Below are 16961 nucleotides of genomic sequence, written 5' to 3'. Positions count from 1 at the left end.
AACACATTTTTGTAGCTGAGGTCATCCTTAGGTCATGAAGATGAGGACCTCTTAGATCCTTTTTAGAGAAGGATGGATCCCAGCGTGGAGCCAGCTCAAAGTAGGACTCAGTAGGACGCAGCTGCTGCTGAGTGCGCAGACAAGCATCTTCACACACGGGAAACTGGGATAAGGCAGCTGTGGGAGACCATCATCAGCGGCCAGCCAGGCGCGGTGGCTCCTGCCTATAATCCCAGCACTTTGGGAGGCCAAGGTGGGCGTGTTGCTTGAGCTCAGGATTGCAAGACCAGCCTGGCCAACACAGTGAAATCCCGTCTCTACAAAAAATACAAAAACTAGCTGGGCATGGTGGTGGATGCCTGTAGTCCCAGCTACTCGGGAGGCTGAAGTGGGAGGATTGCTGGAGCCTGGGAGGTCGAGGCTGTAGTGAGCTATGATCACACCACTGCACTCCAGCCTGGGTGACAGAACCAGACCCCTTCTCAAATGTCAGCTGCATTCTAAGCATTTGTCGTTGCTTTGTTTTGAAGGGTATGTTTTCAGAAGGACTCATGCATGGACAAGGGACTTATATTTGGGCCGATGGATTAAAATGCGAGGTGAGGCATATAACCAGTTATAGTTCTAAACTGTGATTGTTGGATGGAACAATCAGTTTCCCACAATTGAACAGACTGTTTTCGTGGATGTAATTCAGCATATAGGTTAAGAGAAATTCACAAAACCAGAGGATCTAGTAATTCATGACAGCACCGGACCCAGAAGGAATTGTTACTGGTTCCATTTGTGTGTTCTAGAGGTATTCCACGCCTTCTCAGCACAGAGAGCACACAAATATGTATGCAGCTTGTCCTACTTTTTTTTTTTTTTTGGAGACAGGGTCTTGCTGTTCTGCCCAGGCTGGAGTACAGTGGTGCAATCATGACTCACGGCAGCCTGGACCTTCTGTAGCCTGTCTTGCTTTTCACACACACACACAGTTTATTACACACTCTCTTTGGCACATTTACTTAGTTAATCTGACATGGGGTCTTGCTCTGTCACCCAGGCTGAAGTGCAGTGGTGAGATCATGACTCACGGCAGCCTCAAACTCCCAGGCTCAAGCGATCCTCTCAGCTCAGCCTGCTGAGTAGCTGAGACTACAGGTGTGCTCCACGGCGCCCGGCTAATTTATTTTTACTTTTTTTTTTTTTTTTTAGAGACAGGGTCTTGCTGTGTTGCCCAGGCTGGTCTCGAACTCCTGGGCTTAAGCGATCCTCCCACATCGGCCTCCCAGTGTTGGGGATTATAGGCGTGACCCACCGCACCTGGCCTGTACCTTTAATTTTGAGATGAAACCATATCCATGGATGCAGATCTGTTTTTACTGGCTGCGTGTATTCCATTATGTGGCGTTCATTTCACCTGTCTTGCAGGGTTGAGGAGAATGTGTATTTTTAAACGGACTGCAAGGACCAAATTGTTCTCCAAGGGATTGTACCAGGCTCAATTCCCACCCACAAAGTGAGTGAGCGCCTGAAATGCTATTCTAAAATTCTCAAATGCAGAGTTGCTAACAGATGGTGTTTATAAATGGTAATGATGACATTTAAAACACATGCGCATAATGCACTTATTCAAATAACACCCAGGCAATGATGGAGTCAAGTTGGGCCGGGAAGCCAACTGCAGCTGGGCGGTGAGAGGAGCAGGGAGAGAGAGGGAGGGACTGGCCCTCACTGGCGGGGCGAGGAGGATCTCCAAGTTCCAGGGGAGCCTGAGGATTGGGCCCCCACCTTGGATTCATGCCAGCTCCCTTCCCATGGGACAGCGACTGACATGCAAGGTTTCTGGTCCTTATTTTATTCTATTTATTTTATTTTATTTTTGAGACAGAGTCTTGCTCTGTCGCCCAGGCTGGAGTGCAGTGGCGGGATCTCGGCTCACCGCAACCTCCACCTCCTGGGTTCAAGCAATTCTCCTGCCAGAGTAGCTGGGATTACAGACACGCGTCACCACGCCCGGCTAATTTTTGTATTTTTAGTAGAGATGGGGTTTCGCCATGTTGGCCAGGCTGGTCTCAAACCCCTGACTTCAGGTCATCTGCCCACCTCAGCCTCCCAAAGTGCAGGGATTACAGGCGTGAGCCACCGCGCCGGGCCAATTTCTGGTCTTTAAATGGCGATTTACCAAGAACCCCCCTGTGCCTCATTGTCTCGGGAAACTCTCGGCAGGTGGGGAGGTCGTTTTTTGCAGGCACAGATCCCCACTCCAGCGCAGTCGGGGGCTTCTGGGCAGGACTCCGGGGTCTCCTAGAAGCATCCTCAGAGGCCGGCTGGCCTCATGGGTCCTGGCTAGTGGTCAGGCCAGGCTGTGCTGCCCCTTTTCTCTGCTGACTTGGCTGCCTCCAGGGAGTTCGGGTTCCTGGAAGAGGACCCGACGCTGCTGCGTGGTGTGCAGGTGCTGCCTGCTGCCCACTCAGATGTCCTGGGCAGAGCGGGTTCCCTAGCAGGTGCCCCTGGGGCAGGCTGTTGACTGACTTGTTTACAGAATATTTTGATGACCTGTGGCAGAAAGAGGGATTGTCTGACCGGGTGCGGTGGCTCATGCCTGTAATCCCAGCACTTTGGGAGGCCGAGGCAGGCAGATCACCTGAGGTCAGGAGTTTGAGACCAGCCTGGCCAATATGGTGAAACCCCGTCTCTACTAAAACTACAAAAATGTGCTGCGCGTGGTGGTGGGCGCCAGTAATCCCAGCTACTCGGGAGGCTGAGGTGGGAGAATTGCTCAAACCTGGGAGGCAAAGTTTGCAGTGAGCCGAGACTGCACCATCGCACTCAGCCTGGGCAACAAGAGCAATCCTCCCTCTTGGGGAAAAAAAGAAAGAGGGACTTCCCCAGTCATCACTAAGCCTGGAGGGAACAGTGAATTCACTTCCTTCGAGCGGGGTTTTTTTTTTTTTTTTCCTCCATTAGACACAGGATCTTGCTTTGTCGCCCAGGCTGGAATGCAGTGGTCATAGTTCACTGCAGCCTCAACCTCCTGGGCTCAACAGATCCTCTCACCTCAGCACCCCCAAAGTGCTGGGATTATAGGCGTGCACCACTGCACCTTGGTGGCACGAACCTGTAGTCCCAGCTACTTGGGAGGCCAAGGTGGGAGGATCACTTGAGGCTGGGAGTTTGAGACCAGACCAGCCTGGGCAACATAGAGAAACCCCATCTCCACAAAATATTTAAAAATTAGTGAGGCTTGTGGCACACACACGCCTGTAGTGCAGCTATTTGGGGGGCTGTGGTGGGAGGATCACTTGAGCCCAGGAGGTCGAGGCTGCAGTGAGCTGTGATTGTGCCGCTGCACTCCAACCTAGGTGACAGAGTGAGACCCTGTCTCAAAAAAAAAAAAAAAAAAAAAAAAAAAAAAAAGGCCGGGCGCGGTGGCTCAAGCCTGTAATCCCAGCACTTTGGGAGGCCGAGACGGGCGGATCACGAGGTCAGGAGATCAAGACCATCCTGGCGAACACGGTGAAACCCCGTCTCTACTAAAAAAATACAAAAAAAAAACTAGCTGGGCGGGGTGGCGGGCGCCTGTAGTCCCAGCTACTCGGGAGGCTGAGGCAGGAAAATGGCGTAAACCCGGGAGGCGGAGCTTGCAGTGAGCTGAGATCTGGCCACTGCACTCCAGCCTGGGCCACAGAGCCAGACTCCCTCTCAAAAAAAAAAAAAAGAAAAAAGAAAAAAAAAAAAGGCGGGCATGATGGCTCACGCCTGTTAATCCCAGCACTTTGGGAGGCTGAGGCGGATGGAACACCTGAGCTCAGGAGTTCGAGACCAGCCTGGCCAACATGGCAAAACCCCATTTGTACTAAAAATACAAAAAAATCAGCAGGGCGTGGTGGTGGGCGCCTGTAATCCCAGCTACTTTAGAGGCTGAGGCAGGAGAATTGCTTGAACCCAGGAGGCAGAGGTTGCAGTGAGCCGAGATGGCACCATCGTACTCCAGTCTGGGCAACAGAGTGAGCTCTGTCTCAAAAATAAAAACAAAAACAAATTAAATAAATAAAATATTTTTCTAGAGACGGGTCTCCCTACGTTGCCCAGGCTGGCCTCAAATTCCTGGCCTCAAGCAGTCCTCCCCCCACGGTCTCCCAGAGTGCTGTGATTACAGGCGTGAGCCACTGCGCCCTGCCAAGGTGGGTTCTAAGAATTCGAAGTTCCCCGGGTCAGGATTGGAAGCCAGTGACTTTCCAACGTCACCTGCTCGCTCCTTTGAGCTGGGTCGACCTGCAAACTCCCAGATATTTCCTCCTGCCTGAGCTTCCGCCCAGTGGTCGGGTCGGATGAGAGAGGATGGGAAATGCAGACAAGGAAGAGAGAGAATGCGAGGGGCATGTTCAGTGCGTGTCCACAAGAGAGGCAAGAACAGAGTCAGAGGTCAGGCAGCTCCTGGAACCGCCCACAGGACTAGGGATTCCCGCCCCCGCCCCCAGCGCTTCCTTCTGTCACCCCATGGCCGTTCTGCTTCAGGGCGACTTTGTGAAGAACGTCCCGATGAACCACAGCGTGTACACGTGGCCGGACGGCAGCATGTACGAAGGCGAAGTGGTCAACGGCATGAGGAACGGGTTCGGGATGTTCAAGTGCAGCACCCAGCGCGTGTCCTACATCGGCCACTGGTGCAATGGCAGGCGGCATGGGAAGGTGGGCGGGGCGGCTCCGTGGAGGGCAGGGGAGGGGCTGGGCGGCCACATGGAGACAGAAGGGGGTAGGGGCTAGCGGCGCTGTCCAGGGCATATTCACTTTTTGTTTATTGAGGTGAAATTCACATCGTGTAAATTAAGCATTTTATTAATTTTTTTTTTTTTTTTTTTTGAGAGGGAGTCTGTCACCGAGGCTGGGGTGCAGTGGCGCGATCTCAGTTCACTGCAACCTCCGCCTCCTGGGTTCAAGCAATTCTCCTGCCTCAGCCTCCCGAGTTGCTGGGACTACAGGTGTGCACCACCACGCCCAGCTAGTTTTTGTATTTTTAGTAGAGACAGGGTTTTGCCATGTTGGCCAGGATGGTCTCAAACTCCTGACCTCAAGTGATCCACCCGCCTCGGCCTCCCAAAGTGCTGGGATTACAGGCGTGCGCCACTGTGCCTGGACATATGCAGGCTTCAATAGGCTATTTATTGAGTTGTGTTGTTGTTATGTGTGTGTGTGTGTGTGTGTTAGCTTACACAGATTGCTTGAGCCATATTGGAGGGATTGGGCACAGTGACTTCCAGACAGCAGCATCTGAATGGCTGCAGGAAGGAATGAGTTTGCCTGATCGTGAGAGAGAAGATAGAAACATTCTCTCTCTGTTTCTGTCTCTCACACACACAGATAAACCTGTGAAAAAGCCTTCTGAGGCTTTTCAGTGTAGATCAAACAAAGGGTACACTATGCTCACTTACACTTGGAGGCAGTAAAATGAGTAGGATGTCCAAATGGCTAAAACAACAATGGTTCTGGTGCCTAGGAGAGAGTGACCTTCTGTTACATGGAAGGCTCAACTGTTCACTCCAAGTGGCAACAGACAGGATTTCTTTAGGTACTTAATTGACTAATAGTTACTGGATATAATGAATAGACTTGAATATGATGAGTGCAGTCATTCTGTGCCGTAATATGACACTTTTTATTTTATTTTATTTTGAGGCGGAGTCTCGCTCTATTGCCCAGGCTGGAGTGCAGTGTGGCACGATCTGGGCTCACTGCAACCTCTGTCTCCCAGGTTCAAGCGATTCTCCTGCCTCAGTCTCCCAAGTAGCTGGATTACAGGCATGTGCCACCACACCCGGCTAATTTTTGTATTTTTAGTAGAGACGGGATTTCACCATGTTGGCCAGGCAGATCTTGAACTCCTGACCTTGTGATCCGCCCACCTTGGCCTCCCAAAGTGCTGGGATTACAGACGTGAGCCACCGTGCCTGGCCAATAAGGCACTTTATTAAGGAGAAATTGATTTGTGACATTATCTCATTTCCCCTTGTGTAGCAGTTTTACCATTTTCTTGACAGCAAAACAGAAAAATAACAGGATATATGTCTTGCTTACATATGGCATTGACCTCTGTGTAGGTTCTAGTTTTTAAGTTGATATCCTTACATTTGACAAAGCGTTTGTGTCGTGAGGTTTGATGGTTATGAAGATGATATTATTTGTTTCAGGGCTCCATTTATTACAATCAAGAGGGTATGTGTTGGCACAAGGGAGACTGGGTGCAAAACATCAAAAAGGGCTGGGGAATAAGATGGTAGGTATGACTATGGCCGCGCTTGGGGTATGGGCAAAGAAGTGTTTGTGGGCCCAAATAATGTTCACTTTGGATATTTAAAAGTAAGGTGCAAAAGTTGCGCAGAACATTTTCTCTCTAAGCATAGTGAATTTTTTTTTTTTTTTTTTTGAGACGCAGTCTCGCTCTGTCACCCAGGCTGGAGTGCAGTGGTGCCATCTCGGCTCACTGCAACCTCCACCTTCTGGGTTTAAGCAATTCTCCTGCCATGATCGCACCACCGCACTCCAGCCTGAGTGACACAGTGAGATCCCATCTCAAAAACTGGCCAAATATTAACTAATCATGATACAATAGGGAATTATTAAAAGATTTTAAAAACCTGGCTCTTACCCACTTTGTCACCTTATTAAATAGTCAGAAGGTTTAATAAAGTGACTCTTTCTGCTCCCTTAGGACCTCATGCCTACCTATCTATCTATCGATCTATGGATCTGCCTACCTACCTATCTATTTATTTGACAGTCTCACTCTGTTGCCCAGGCTCGAATGCAGTGGCATGATCTTGGCTTATTGCAACCTCCACCTTCTGAGTTCAAGCGATTCTCCTGCCTCAGCCTCCCGAGTAGCTGGGATTACAGGTGCCCACCACCATGCCCGGCTAATTTTTGTTTTTTGTTTTTGTTTTCGAGATGGAATTTCGCTCTTGTTGCCCAGGCTGGAGTGCAATGGTGCAATCTCAGCTCACCGCAACCTCTACCTCCTGGGTTCAAGCAATTCTCCTGCCTTAGCCTCTCAAGTAGCTGGGATTACAGGCATGCGCCACCACGCCTGGCTAATTTTGTATTTTTAGTAGAGAGGGGGTTTCTCCTTATTAGTCAGGTTGGTCTCGAACTCCTCACCTCAGGTGATCCTCCAGCCTCGGCCTCCCAAAGTGCTGGGATTCCAGGCGTGAGCCACCGCGCCCAGCCTGAATTTAAATACAGAGAAGATTGTATAGGTACAAGGGGTAGATTTCTTCAAAGGAGCTCAAGGGGAGTGTTTAAAAGAATGTCTTAAAGGTAAACATTGTGTAGGAGGTAACTGATTGCTTTTCTTCGGTTTCTTTCATCCTAGTTATAAATCTGGAAATATATACGAAGGCCAGTGGGAAGACAACATGCGCCACGGGGAGGGGAGGATGAGGTGGCTGACCGCCAACGAAGAGTACACCGGGCGGTGGGAAAGGGGCCTCCAGGTACGCCCGGGCGGGGGAGCAGTTTATACCCAGAGGTGGACACTCCACCGATTCTCAACACATGTATTATGTCTTTTCGGGTTTTTTTTTTTTTTTTTTTTTGAGACAGTCTCTCTCTCTGTCGCCCAGGCTGGAGTGCAGTGATGCAATCTCGGCTCACTGCAGCCTCTACCTCCCAGGTTCAAGCAGTTCTCCTGCCTCAGCCTCTGGAGTAGCTGAGATTACAGGCACCCGCCACCATGACCTGGCTAATTGTTGTTTTTGTATTTTTAGTAGGGATGGGGTTTCACCATGTTGACCAGGTTGGATTCGAACTCCTGACCTCAAGTGATCTGCATGCCTCAGCCTCCTAAGGTGCTAGGATTACAGGCATGAGCCACCACACTCAGCCTGTTTGTTTGTTTTTAGAGACAGAGTCTTGCTCTGTTGCCCAGGCTGGAGTGCAGTAGCGTGATCTCAGCTCACTGCAGCCTCCACCTCTTGGGTTCAAGCAATTCTCCTGCCTCAGCCTCTGAAGTAGCTGAGATTACAAGCACCCACCACCAAGGCCCGGCTAATTTTTTTTTTTTTTTTGTATTTTTAGTAGAGACGGGTTTTCACCATGTTGGCCAGGCTGGTCTCGAACTCCTTTGTATCTAAGCTGAGAGGCAGGTGTTATTTCTGTTTTACGGATGAGGAACTTACAGGGCTTAAATCATTTGCCTTAGTTCGAAAGACTCGTTAATAAGCAGCTGAGCTGAAATTGAACCCAAGTCTGTGCGGCTGCAGAGTCCAAGTTCTTTGCCCTTTCCAGTTTTCATTGCATTTATCATAATTTTGAGGGGATTCGGGTAAAGACAGAAACTGCTTTGCGCATGTCTCATGGCCGTCTGCTTTTTTTCAGAATGGCTTTGGAACACACATGTGGTTTCTAAAGAGAATCCCCAGTTCCCAGTATCCCTTGAGAAATGAATACATAGGGGAGTTTGTAAACGGACATTGTCATGGACGTGGCAAGTTTTATCACGCCAGTGGAGCCGTGTATGACGGAGAATGGGTTTCCAACAAGAAACATGGCACGGTGAGTACAGACCTGGGAAGATTGCATTTCAAACAATGATGGAAAGCCATTGAAATGATGTAAAGCCATTGACATGTCCCAGTATAATTGCAGATTTGTCTATTTCTGCTTTCAGTTCTGTCAACTTCGCTTCATATATTTGAAGTTTGTTGTTCGGGGCGCACACGTGGAGGGTCATTATGCATTGGTGCTCTGGCTCTTTTGATCATCACGTAATTTCCTATTAACCCTGCTAATTTTCTTTCTTTCTGAGACGCAGTCTTGCTCTGTTGCCCAGGCTGGAGTACAGTGGTGCGATCTCAGCTCAGTACAACCTCCGCTTCCCGGGTTCAAGTGATTCTCCTTCCTCAGACTCATGAGTAGCTGGGATTACAGGTGCAGGCCACCATGCCTGGCTAATTTTTGTATTTTTAGTAGAGACCGGGTTTCGTCTTGTTGGCCAGGCTGGTCTCGAACTCCTGGCCTCAAGTGATCTGCCCACCTCAGCCTCCCAGGGTGCTGGGATTACAGGTGTGAGCCACCACACCTGGCCAACCCTGGTAATTTTTATTTCTCTGAGGTCTATTTTGTCTGTGGTAAATATAGGCACTCTAGATACCTTTTTAATTTTAATTGTGGTAAAGTACACATAAGATTTACCATCTGAATCATTTCTAAGTGCACAGTCCAGTGGCATGAAGTACATTCGCATTGTTGTGCCACCATCACCATCCATCTACAGAACTCTTTTAGACAAAAGGCATGTCATTCTCTATTAAATTGCATTATCTATTTTATATAGGATAACTTACTGTTTTGCTAAGGTGATTACATGACTTTTTTTCTTTTTCTTTTTTTTTTTTTGAGACAGAGTTTCACTCTGTCACCTAGGCTGGAGTGCAGTGGCGCGATCTCGGCTCACTGCAACCTCCGCCTCCCGGTTCAAGTGATTCTTGTGCCTCAGCCACTAGAGTAGCTGGGATTACATGTGTGCGCCACCACGCCCGGCTCTTTTTTTTTTTTTTAAAAGTAGTTTCAGGGGTTTTGCCACATTTGCCAAGCTGGTCTCCTGGTCTCAAGTGATCCTCCCGCCTTTGCCTCCCAAAGTGCTGGGATTACAGGCATGAGCCACTGTGCCCAGCAAAATATTTTCAGTGGTCACTAATTTCCTGTATATTTAGTGGTTATTTAATCAGTTTTTGGGGTGTGTGTGTGTGTGTGTGTGTGTGTGCGTGCGTGTAAGAGGGTGGTTTTAGTTTGCCAGTAACAGACAATCTACTGTTGTCTGCCATGTGTAATACAGAATACTGTAGGCTTCAAGGTTGGTTTAATTCAGCATCTCAGAGCTGTTAGGATTTCTCTTCCATCTATCCACAATACCTCCCACCATGTCACTTTCACCCTTGTGTTTTTCTTCCCTCGTGATTGCAAGTTGGCTGCTGTGGTTCCAGCCTTCACATCCGCATACCATACTAACTAGAAGAAAAGGAGGAACTTTTGATAGAAGCTCTCTAAAAAGGTCTTTCACTTCACAGAGCCAAATAGGGTCATTTGCCCACTTCTGAATCAGTAACTGACTATTGGCCTGGGTTTGACAAATCTCAGGGAGTCTTGGCCAGGCATGGTGGCTCAGGCCTGTAATCCCAGCCCTTTGGGAGGCTGAAGTGGACGGATCAGTTGAGGTCAGGAGTTTGAGACCAGCCTGGCCAACATGATGAAACCCCCATCTCTACTAAAACGACAAAAATTAGCTGGGCGTGGTGGTGCACGCACGTAATCCCAGCCACTCAGGAGGCTGAGGAAGGAGAATTGCTTGAACCCAGGAAGCGGAGGTTGCAGTGAGTCAAGATTGTGCTACTCAATCCAGCCTGAGTGACACCAAGGCTCCGTCTCAAAAAAAAAAAAAAAAAGGCCGGGCGCGGTGGCTCAAGCCTGTAATGCCAGCACTTTGGGAGGCTGAGACGGGCGGATCACGAGGTCAGGAGATCGAGACCATCCTGGCTAACACAATGAAACCCCGTCTCCACTAAAAATACAAAAAAATTAGCCGGGTGTGGTGGCGGCGCCTGTAGTCCCAGCTACTCGGGAGGCTGAGGCAGGAGAATGGCGGGAACCCGGGAGGCGGAGCTTGCAGTGAACCGAGATCGCGCCACTGCACTCCAGCCTGGGCGACAGAGCGAGACTCCGCCTCAAAAAAAAAAAAAAAAAAAAAAAGGCCAGCTACTGTGGCTCACACCTGTAATCCTAGCACTTTGGGAGGCCAAGGTGGGTGGATCACGAGGTCAGGAGATCGAGACCATCCTGGCTAACATGGTGAATCCCCATCTCTACTAAAAATACAAAAAAATTAGCCTGGCGTGGTGGCGGGCGCCTGTAGTCCCAGCTACTCGGGAGGCTGAGGCAGGAGAATCATTTGAACCTGGGAGGCAGAGGTTGCAGTGAGGTGAGATCACACCACTGCACTCCAGCCTGGGCCACAGAGTGAGACTCCGTCTCAAAAAAAAAAAAAAAAAAGGGAGTCTCTTGTGTGTGATGGGTATTCTGCTGGTTACTAGCCTAGTTTAATAAGACACATTCTGTGGCCTAAAGGTGCTTAAAGTTGGGGAAAGATTGTGGGGGAGATAGAGGGGAGGAGGAGAAATAGGAGAAGGAGGAAGAGAGAGAGAACTTATACAGTGCGTGAGACCCAGGAGCCTGACTGTATGTGGAGTAAGTGTGTATTTTCACAACAAAAAGCTCCAAACTCTTGAAAAAACTATCGATGTACATATACCCATGTTTTTCTTTCTATCTTTTTTTTTTTTGAGACAGAGTCTCACTCTGTTACCCATGCTGGAGTGCAGTGGCGCAATCTCGGCTCACTGCAACCTCTGCCTCCCAGGTTCAAGCAATTCTCCTGCCTCAGCCTCCTGAGTAGCTAGGATGACAGGTGCCTGCCACCATGCCCGGCTAATTTTTGTATTTTTAATAGTGATGGGGTTTCACCATGTTGGCCAGTCTGATCTTGAACTCCTGACCTTGTGATCCGCCCGCTGAGGTAATCCCGAAGTGCTGGGATTACAGGTGTGAGCCACCACACCCAGCCTACCTTCATCTGATTTTACAGCCATTCCCCATCGCTGGCATTACCTCCTGCAGATCAGCAGGGCGTTAGATTCTCACAGGAGCACAAATCCTCCTGTGAACTGGCAGGCGAGGGATGGAGGTTCACGCTCCTTAGGAGAATCTAATGCCTGATGATCTGTCGCTGTCTCCCGTCACCCCTAGTTGTAGGAAAACAAGCTCAGGCTCCCACTGAGTCTATATGATGGTGAGTTGTAGAATTGTTTCATTATGTATTACAGTGTCATCGTAATCGAAATAAAGTGTGCAGTAATTCGAATGTGCTTGAATCATCCTGAAACCAACAGTCCCCCCACCCCTTCCCACCATTCATGGAAAAATTGTCTTCCATGAAATCGGTCCCTAGTGCCAAAAAGGCTGGGGACCGCTGATTTAAAGGACAGTATCACAGTGTCACCTGGAAAGCAGTTAGGAAATGCGGAGGGAGTGGTGAAGGCCCAGGTTGGGAGAAGAGTGTTCCAGTAATCAGCACGTGGTCTTGTTCCCCCCGTGATTACAAGGTACTTGAAGAGACAGTCTCGTGACGTAACAGCAACAGTACGAGGTCACCTACAAAAGCAAGGCCAGCCATGCATGGTCCCAGGGTGAAATCCAGTCCGCCCCGGTTCCCCTAAATCATGCTTTACTGGAACACAGACATGCCCATTTGCTCACATGTTTGTGGCTGCTTTACCCCAAAGCACCACCGCGGAGGGGTTGTGGTGTAGACTGTCTGGTCCACCAAGCCTAAAATACTTACTCTCCGGCCCTTTACAGAAAGTTTGCCTCCCTCTCTCCCCCCGACCACCGATCTACAGTGAAAAAGCACTGACTTGTCAGGTCAGAGATGGGGAGACAGCCAGGCCTCACGGCGCACACCTGTAATCCCAGCTCTTTGGAAGGCCGAGATGGATCACTTGAGTCCAGGAGTTTGAGACCAGCCTGGCCAATGTGGTGAAACTCTGTCTCTACTAAAAACACAAAAATTAGCCAGGTGTGGTGGTTCATGCCTGTATTCCCAGCTACTTAGTGGGAGGCTGAGGCAGGAGTAGAATCGCTTGAGCCTGGGAGGTGGAGGTTGCAGTGAGCCAAGATTTCCATCCTGGGTGACAGAGTGAGACTGTCTCAACAACCAAAAAAAAAAAAAAAAGGCTGGGCGCAGTGGTTCACACCTGTAATCAGCCCTTTGGGAGGCTGAAGTGGGCAGATCATGAGGTCAGGAGTTTAAGACCATCCTGGCTAACACGGTGAAACCCCATCTCTACTAAAAATACAAAAAATTAGCCGGGTGTGGTGGTACATGCCTGTAGTCCCAGCTACTCAGGAGGCTGAGGCAGAAGAATCGCTTGAACTCACGAGGCGAAGGTTGCAGTGAGCCGAGATCACGCCATTGCACTCAGGCCTGGGCAACAGAGTGAGACACTGTTCTCAAAAAAAAAAAAAAAAAGGGGAGAATCAGCACTGGCTTGGAAGAGTCTAGAAAAGGCCCTAAGTAGTCTTAGGATTGGTCTTGATTTCAAATTAGGAAGTTGAAGTGATAAATTTTAACAACTTTGGAAGTTTGACTTCTTTCAGCCAAATTCTGGGAGGCAGAGCTGCAAGCTTCAAATTATCCACTTGAAAAATAAAGTATTAGAAAAAAATGCCCATTTACGTCAAAGTTTAGTGTTTGAAACATACTTAAAATCCATTTAGAATTAGCATCATTCATCAGATTGTGTCTCAGACTACTCTGGAAAACAGTGGGACAAGATACCTCGTCTTGTAAAGGAACCAGATTGACTTTTTTTTTTTTTTTTTTTTAGACGAAGTCTTGCTCTTTTGCCCAGGCTGGAGTACAGTGACTCAATCTTGGCTCACTGCAAGTCCTGCCTCCTGGGTTCCAGCAATTCTCCTGCCTCAGTCTCCCTAGTAGCTGGGATTACAGGTGCGCACCACCACACCTGGCTAATTTTTTGTATTTTTGGTCGAGACAGGGTTTGACCATGTTGCCCAGACTGGTCTCAAACTCCTGACCTCAGGCAATTTGCCTGCTTCAGCTTCCCAAAGTGCTGGGATTACAGGCGTGAGCCACTGTGCCTGGCTTTCACGGAGTTTTAAATTTTTAGTTGGATGCTTATACATGTTCAGAGCATTTTGAAATAAGTACTCTCTCATATTCAGTTCTTCGAATTGTATACCAGGAGCAAATAATATGGAAGGTTCTAGCAAATATCAGACATCCTCTCCATTTTTCTTATTTTAGCCAGTAATGACATACCAGATGAAGAAATCCATTCTCCATTTACAACAATACTTCTGAGAACATTTTTGAATTACCTCCTGCATTTGGCGTACCACATTTATCACGAAGAATTCCAGTAAGTACTATTTCTGGACCCCCGTTGGGGGACGGGGCATGGCTAGATTGTACTATTGTCATAATGTCCTCTTTTCTTCAGCAGTCATTTTTATTTTTTTGGAAACGGAGTCTTGCTCTGTTGCCCCGGCTGGAGTGCAGTGGCACAATCTTGACTCAGTGCAACCTCTGCCTCCCAGGTTCAAGCAAGGCTCCTGGGTAGCTGGGATGACAGGCATGTGCCACCATGCCTGGCAATTTTTTTTGTTGTTGTTGTTGTATTTTTAGTAGAGATGGGGTTTCACCATGTTGGCCAGGCTGGTTTCGAACTCCTGACCTCAGGTGATCCACCTGCCTCAGCCTCTCAAAGTGCTGGGATTACAGGCGTGAGCCACCATGCCCAGCCTCAGCAGTCTTTTTTTTTTTTTTTTTTTTTTTTTAAATACCCTTGAAATGAAGGACTCAGAACACAGTCTTTCTACAAATATTAACCACAAAGCCATGAGATACTAGATCAAAACTTTGAAAACCCTTCATATTTGAATCTGTTCAATACTGCAAATATCTCTTGGGGTTTTTAATGCAGAAACAAATAATCACAACCAACTTTTCTTATGTCAGAATTTCATGTCTTTCTTACAGCAAAAGTGGTTTTATATCTTTTTTTAAAAAATCTTTTATTTATGTATTTATTTTTTTGAGATGGAGTCTTGCTCTGTCACCCAGGCTGGAGTGCAGTGGCGCAATCTCGGCTCACTGCAACCTCCACCTCCCGGGTTCCAGTGATTCTCCTGCCTCAGCCTCAGCCTCCCAAGTAGGTGGGATTACAGGTGTCCAACACCAAGCCCAGTCAATTTTTTGCATTTTTAGTAGAGATGGGATTTCACCATGTTGGCTAGGCTGGTCTTGAACTCCTGACCTTGAGTGATCCGCCCACCTTGGCCTCCCAAAATGCTGGGATTATAGGTGTGAACCACTGACTCCAGCCTTCCCTTTCTATACTCTATACATTAGAAAGAAATTATTAAGTCTAGCCTGTGCTCAAGGAGAAGGGAATTAATTTCCCTCTTTTGGAGAAGTAATTATTGTATTTCTTGATCATTATCACAGAAAGAGAAGCCCATCGCTCTTCTTGTGTTTTACAAAACTGATGACTGAGAACATTCATCCAAATGCCTGCCAGATAAAAGGTAAATACAAAACCAATAGGATTCGATTTACGGCCCCATTTTTTTTTTTTTCCTCAAAATATAAATCTGGGCTGGGCGCAGTGGCTCACTCCTGCAATCCCAGCACTTTGGGAGGCCGAGGTGGGTGGACCACCTGAGGTCAAGGAGTTCAAGACCAGCCTGGCCAACATGGCAAAACCCTGTCTCTACTAAAAACACAAAAAATTAGCCGGGCGTGGTGGTGCATGCCTGTAATCCCAGCTACTCTGGAGGCTGAGGCAGGAGAATCGCTTGAGCCTGGAGGGCGGAGGTTGCAGTGAGCCAAGATCGTGCCACAGCACTGCAGCCTGAGCAACAGCAAGACTCTGTCTTGGAAAAAAAGAAAAACAATAGGAGTGTATTTACTGCTATTTTTTTTCCCTCAAAATATAAATCTGTAATCATTTTTCGACCATTGTATTTTTAGGCAATTCCGTGAGCAACAGCGGACGCTCTACTCTATGAATTACATGAAGAAGTGCTGGGAGATTTATCTAGCTTACTGCAGACCCCACGCAGCGCCTACCCACGAGCCTACGATGAAGATGAGACACTTCCTCTGGATGCTGAAAGTAACCACCTAAGTTCAATACTGGCTTTCTATTTACAGGCACTTTGATTTTAAGTAAAGAGAGGCAAGATATTCCAGCTATGATATGCAAATAATCAGGTGAAGATCTGGGCTGGATTTTCAGAACCATTGAATGTTTACGGAGTCTCTTGGCAGAACAGTGGTCTGTGGTCGTGGAAGGAACAGAAACAGCCGTCACCTGCCCAATGTGCTCACAGATTAGGGCACGACAATGGCCTATGGCCTATAACAATGGCATATATATATATATATATATATATATATATATATATATATAATGCAATCCCAGCACTTTGGCAGGCCGAGGCGGGTGAATCACCTGAGATCAAGGAGTTCAAGACCAGCTTGGCCATATAAATTTATATATGCCATGGGCCATTGTCTTAAAATATATATATATATATATATATATATATATATTTTTTTTTTTTTTTTTTTTTTGAGACAGAGTTTTGCTCTTGTCACTCAGGCTGGAGTGCAATGAGGCGATCTTGGCTCACTGCAACCTCCACCTCCTGGGCTCAAGCAATTCTTCTGCCTCAGCCTCCTAAGTAGCTGGGATTACAGGTGCCTACCATCACGCCCGGTTAATTTTTGTATTTGTAGTAGAGACGGGGTTTCACCATGTTGCCCAGGCTGGTCTCGAACTCCTGACCTCAGGTGATCCACCTGCCTCGGCCTCCCTAAGTGCCGGGATTGCAGGCGTGAGCCACCGCGCCTGACTGGCCTACGGTATGTTTATTCACGCAGATCCGGCTATTTAAAGGAAGATGGGGCCGAGCGCGGTGCTGCATGCCCGTAATTCCAGCACTTCGGGAGACCGAGGCAAGAGGGTGACCTGAGCTTAGGAATTCAAGACCAGCCTGGGCAACACAGTGAGATCCCCCTCTCTACAAAAAATGAAAAAAACATAGCCGGGCGTGGTAGTGCACACCTGTAGTCCCAGCTACTTGGGAGGCCGTAGTAAGCTGTGATCATGCCACTGCACTCCAGCCTGGTTGACGGAGGGAGGCCCTGTCCCCAAAAATTCCCCCAATAAACAAAAAAGGAAAATGGAGGAACATCTTACTCTTTTTGATGGACCAGCGTGTTGCCTGATCCTAGAACAGCAATAAAGCCAACTGAAATCTTTTTACAAAGGAAGAACTTTGGAAGGCTGAGGCGGGTGGATCACCTGAGGTCAGGAGTTTGAGACCAGCCTGGC

At 48.1% G+C, this 16961-nt stretch overlaps 1 protein-coding gene across 1 annotated transcript in view; it reads left to right on the top strand.

The window, feature by feature from the left end:
* Window positions 1-16961, top strand: part of LOC135969945 (radial spoke head 10 homolog B-like) — a 40418-nt gene that overhangs the window by 6499 nt on the left and 16958 nt on the right. The window contains 8 exon segments of the mRNA XM_074036517.1: window positions 531-599; window positions 4507-4680; window positions 6177-6262; window positions 7358-7478; window positions 8362-8538; window positions 8654-8711; window positions 13865-13979; window positions 15593-15737. Coding sequence (XP_073892618.1) covers window positions 531-599; window positions 4507-4680; window positions 6177-6262; window positions 7358-7478; window positions 8362-8538; window positions 8654-8711; window positions 13865-13979; window positions 15593-15737 — 945 coding nt within the window.

The sequence above is a fragment of the Macaca fascicularis genome, chromosome 3, assembly GCF_037993035.2.
Source record: "Macaca fascicularis isolate 582-1 chromosome 3, T2T-MFA8v1.1".
Taxonomy (NCBI): Eukaryota; Metazoa; Chordata; class Mammalia; order Primates; family Cercopithecidae; genus Macaca; species Macaca fascicularis.
Note: the sequence above shows the minus strand (reverse complement) of the source record. Positions and strands in the feature narration are given on the sequence as shown.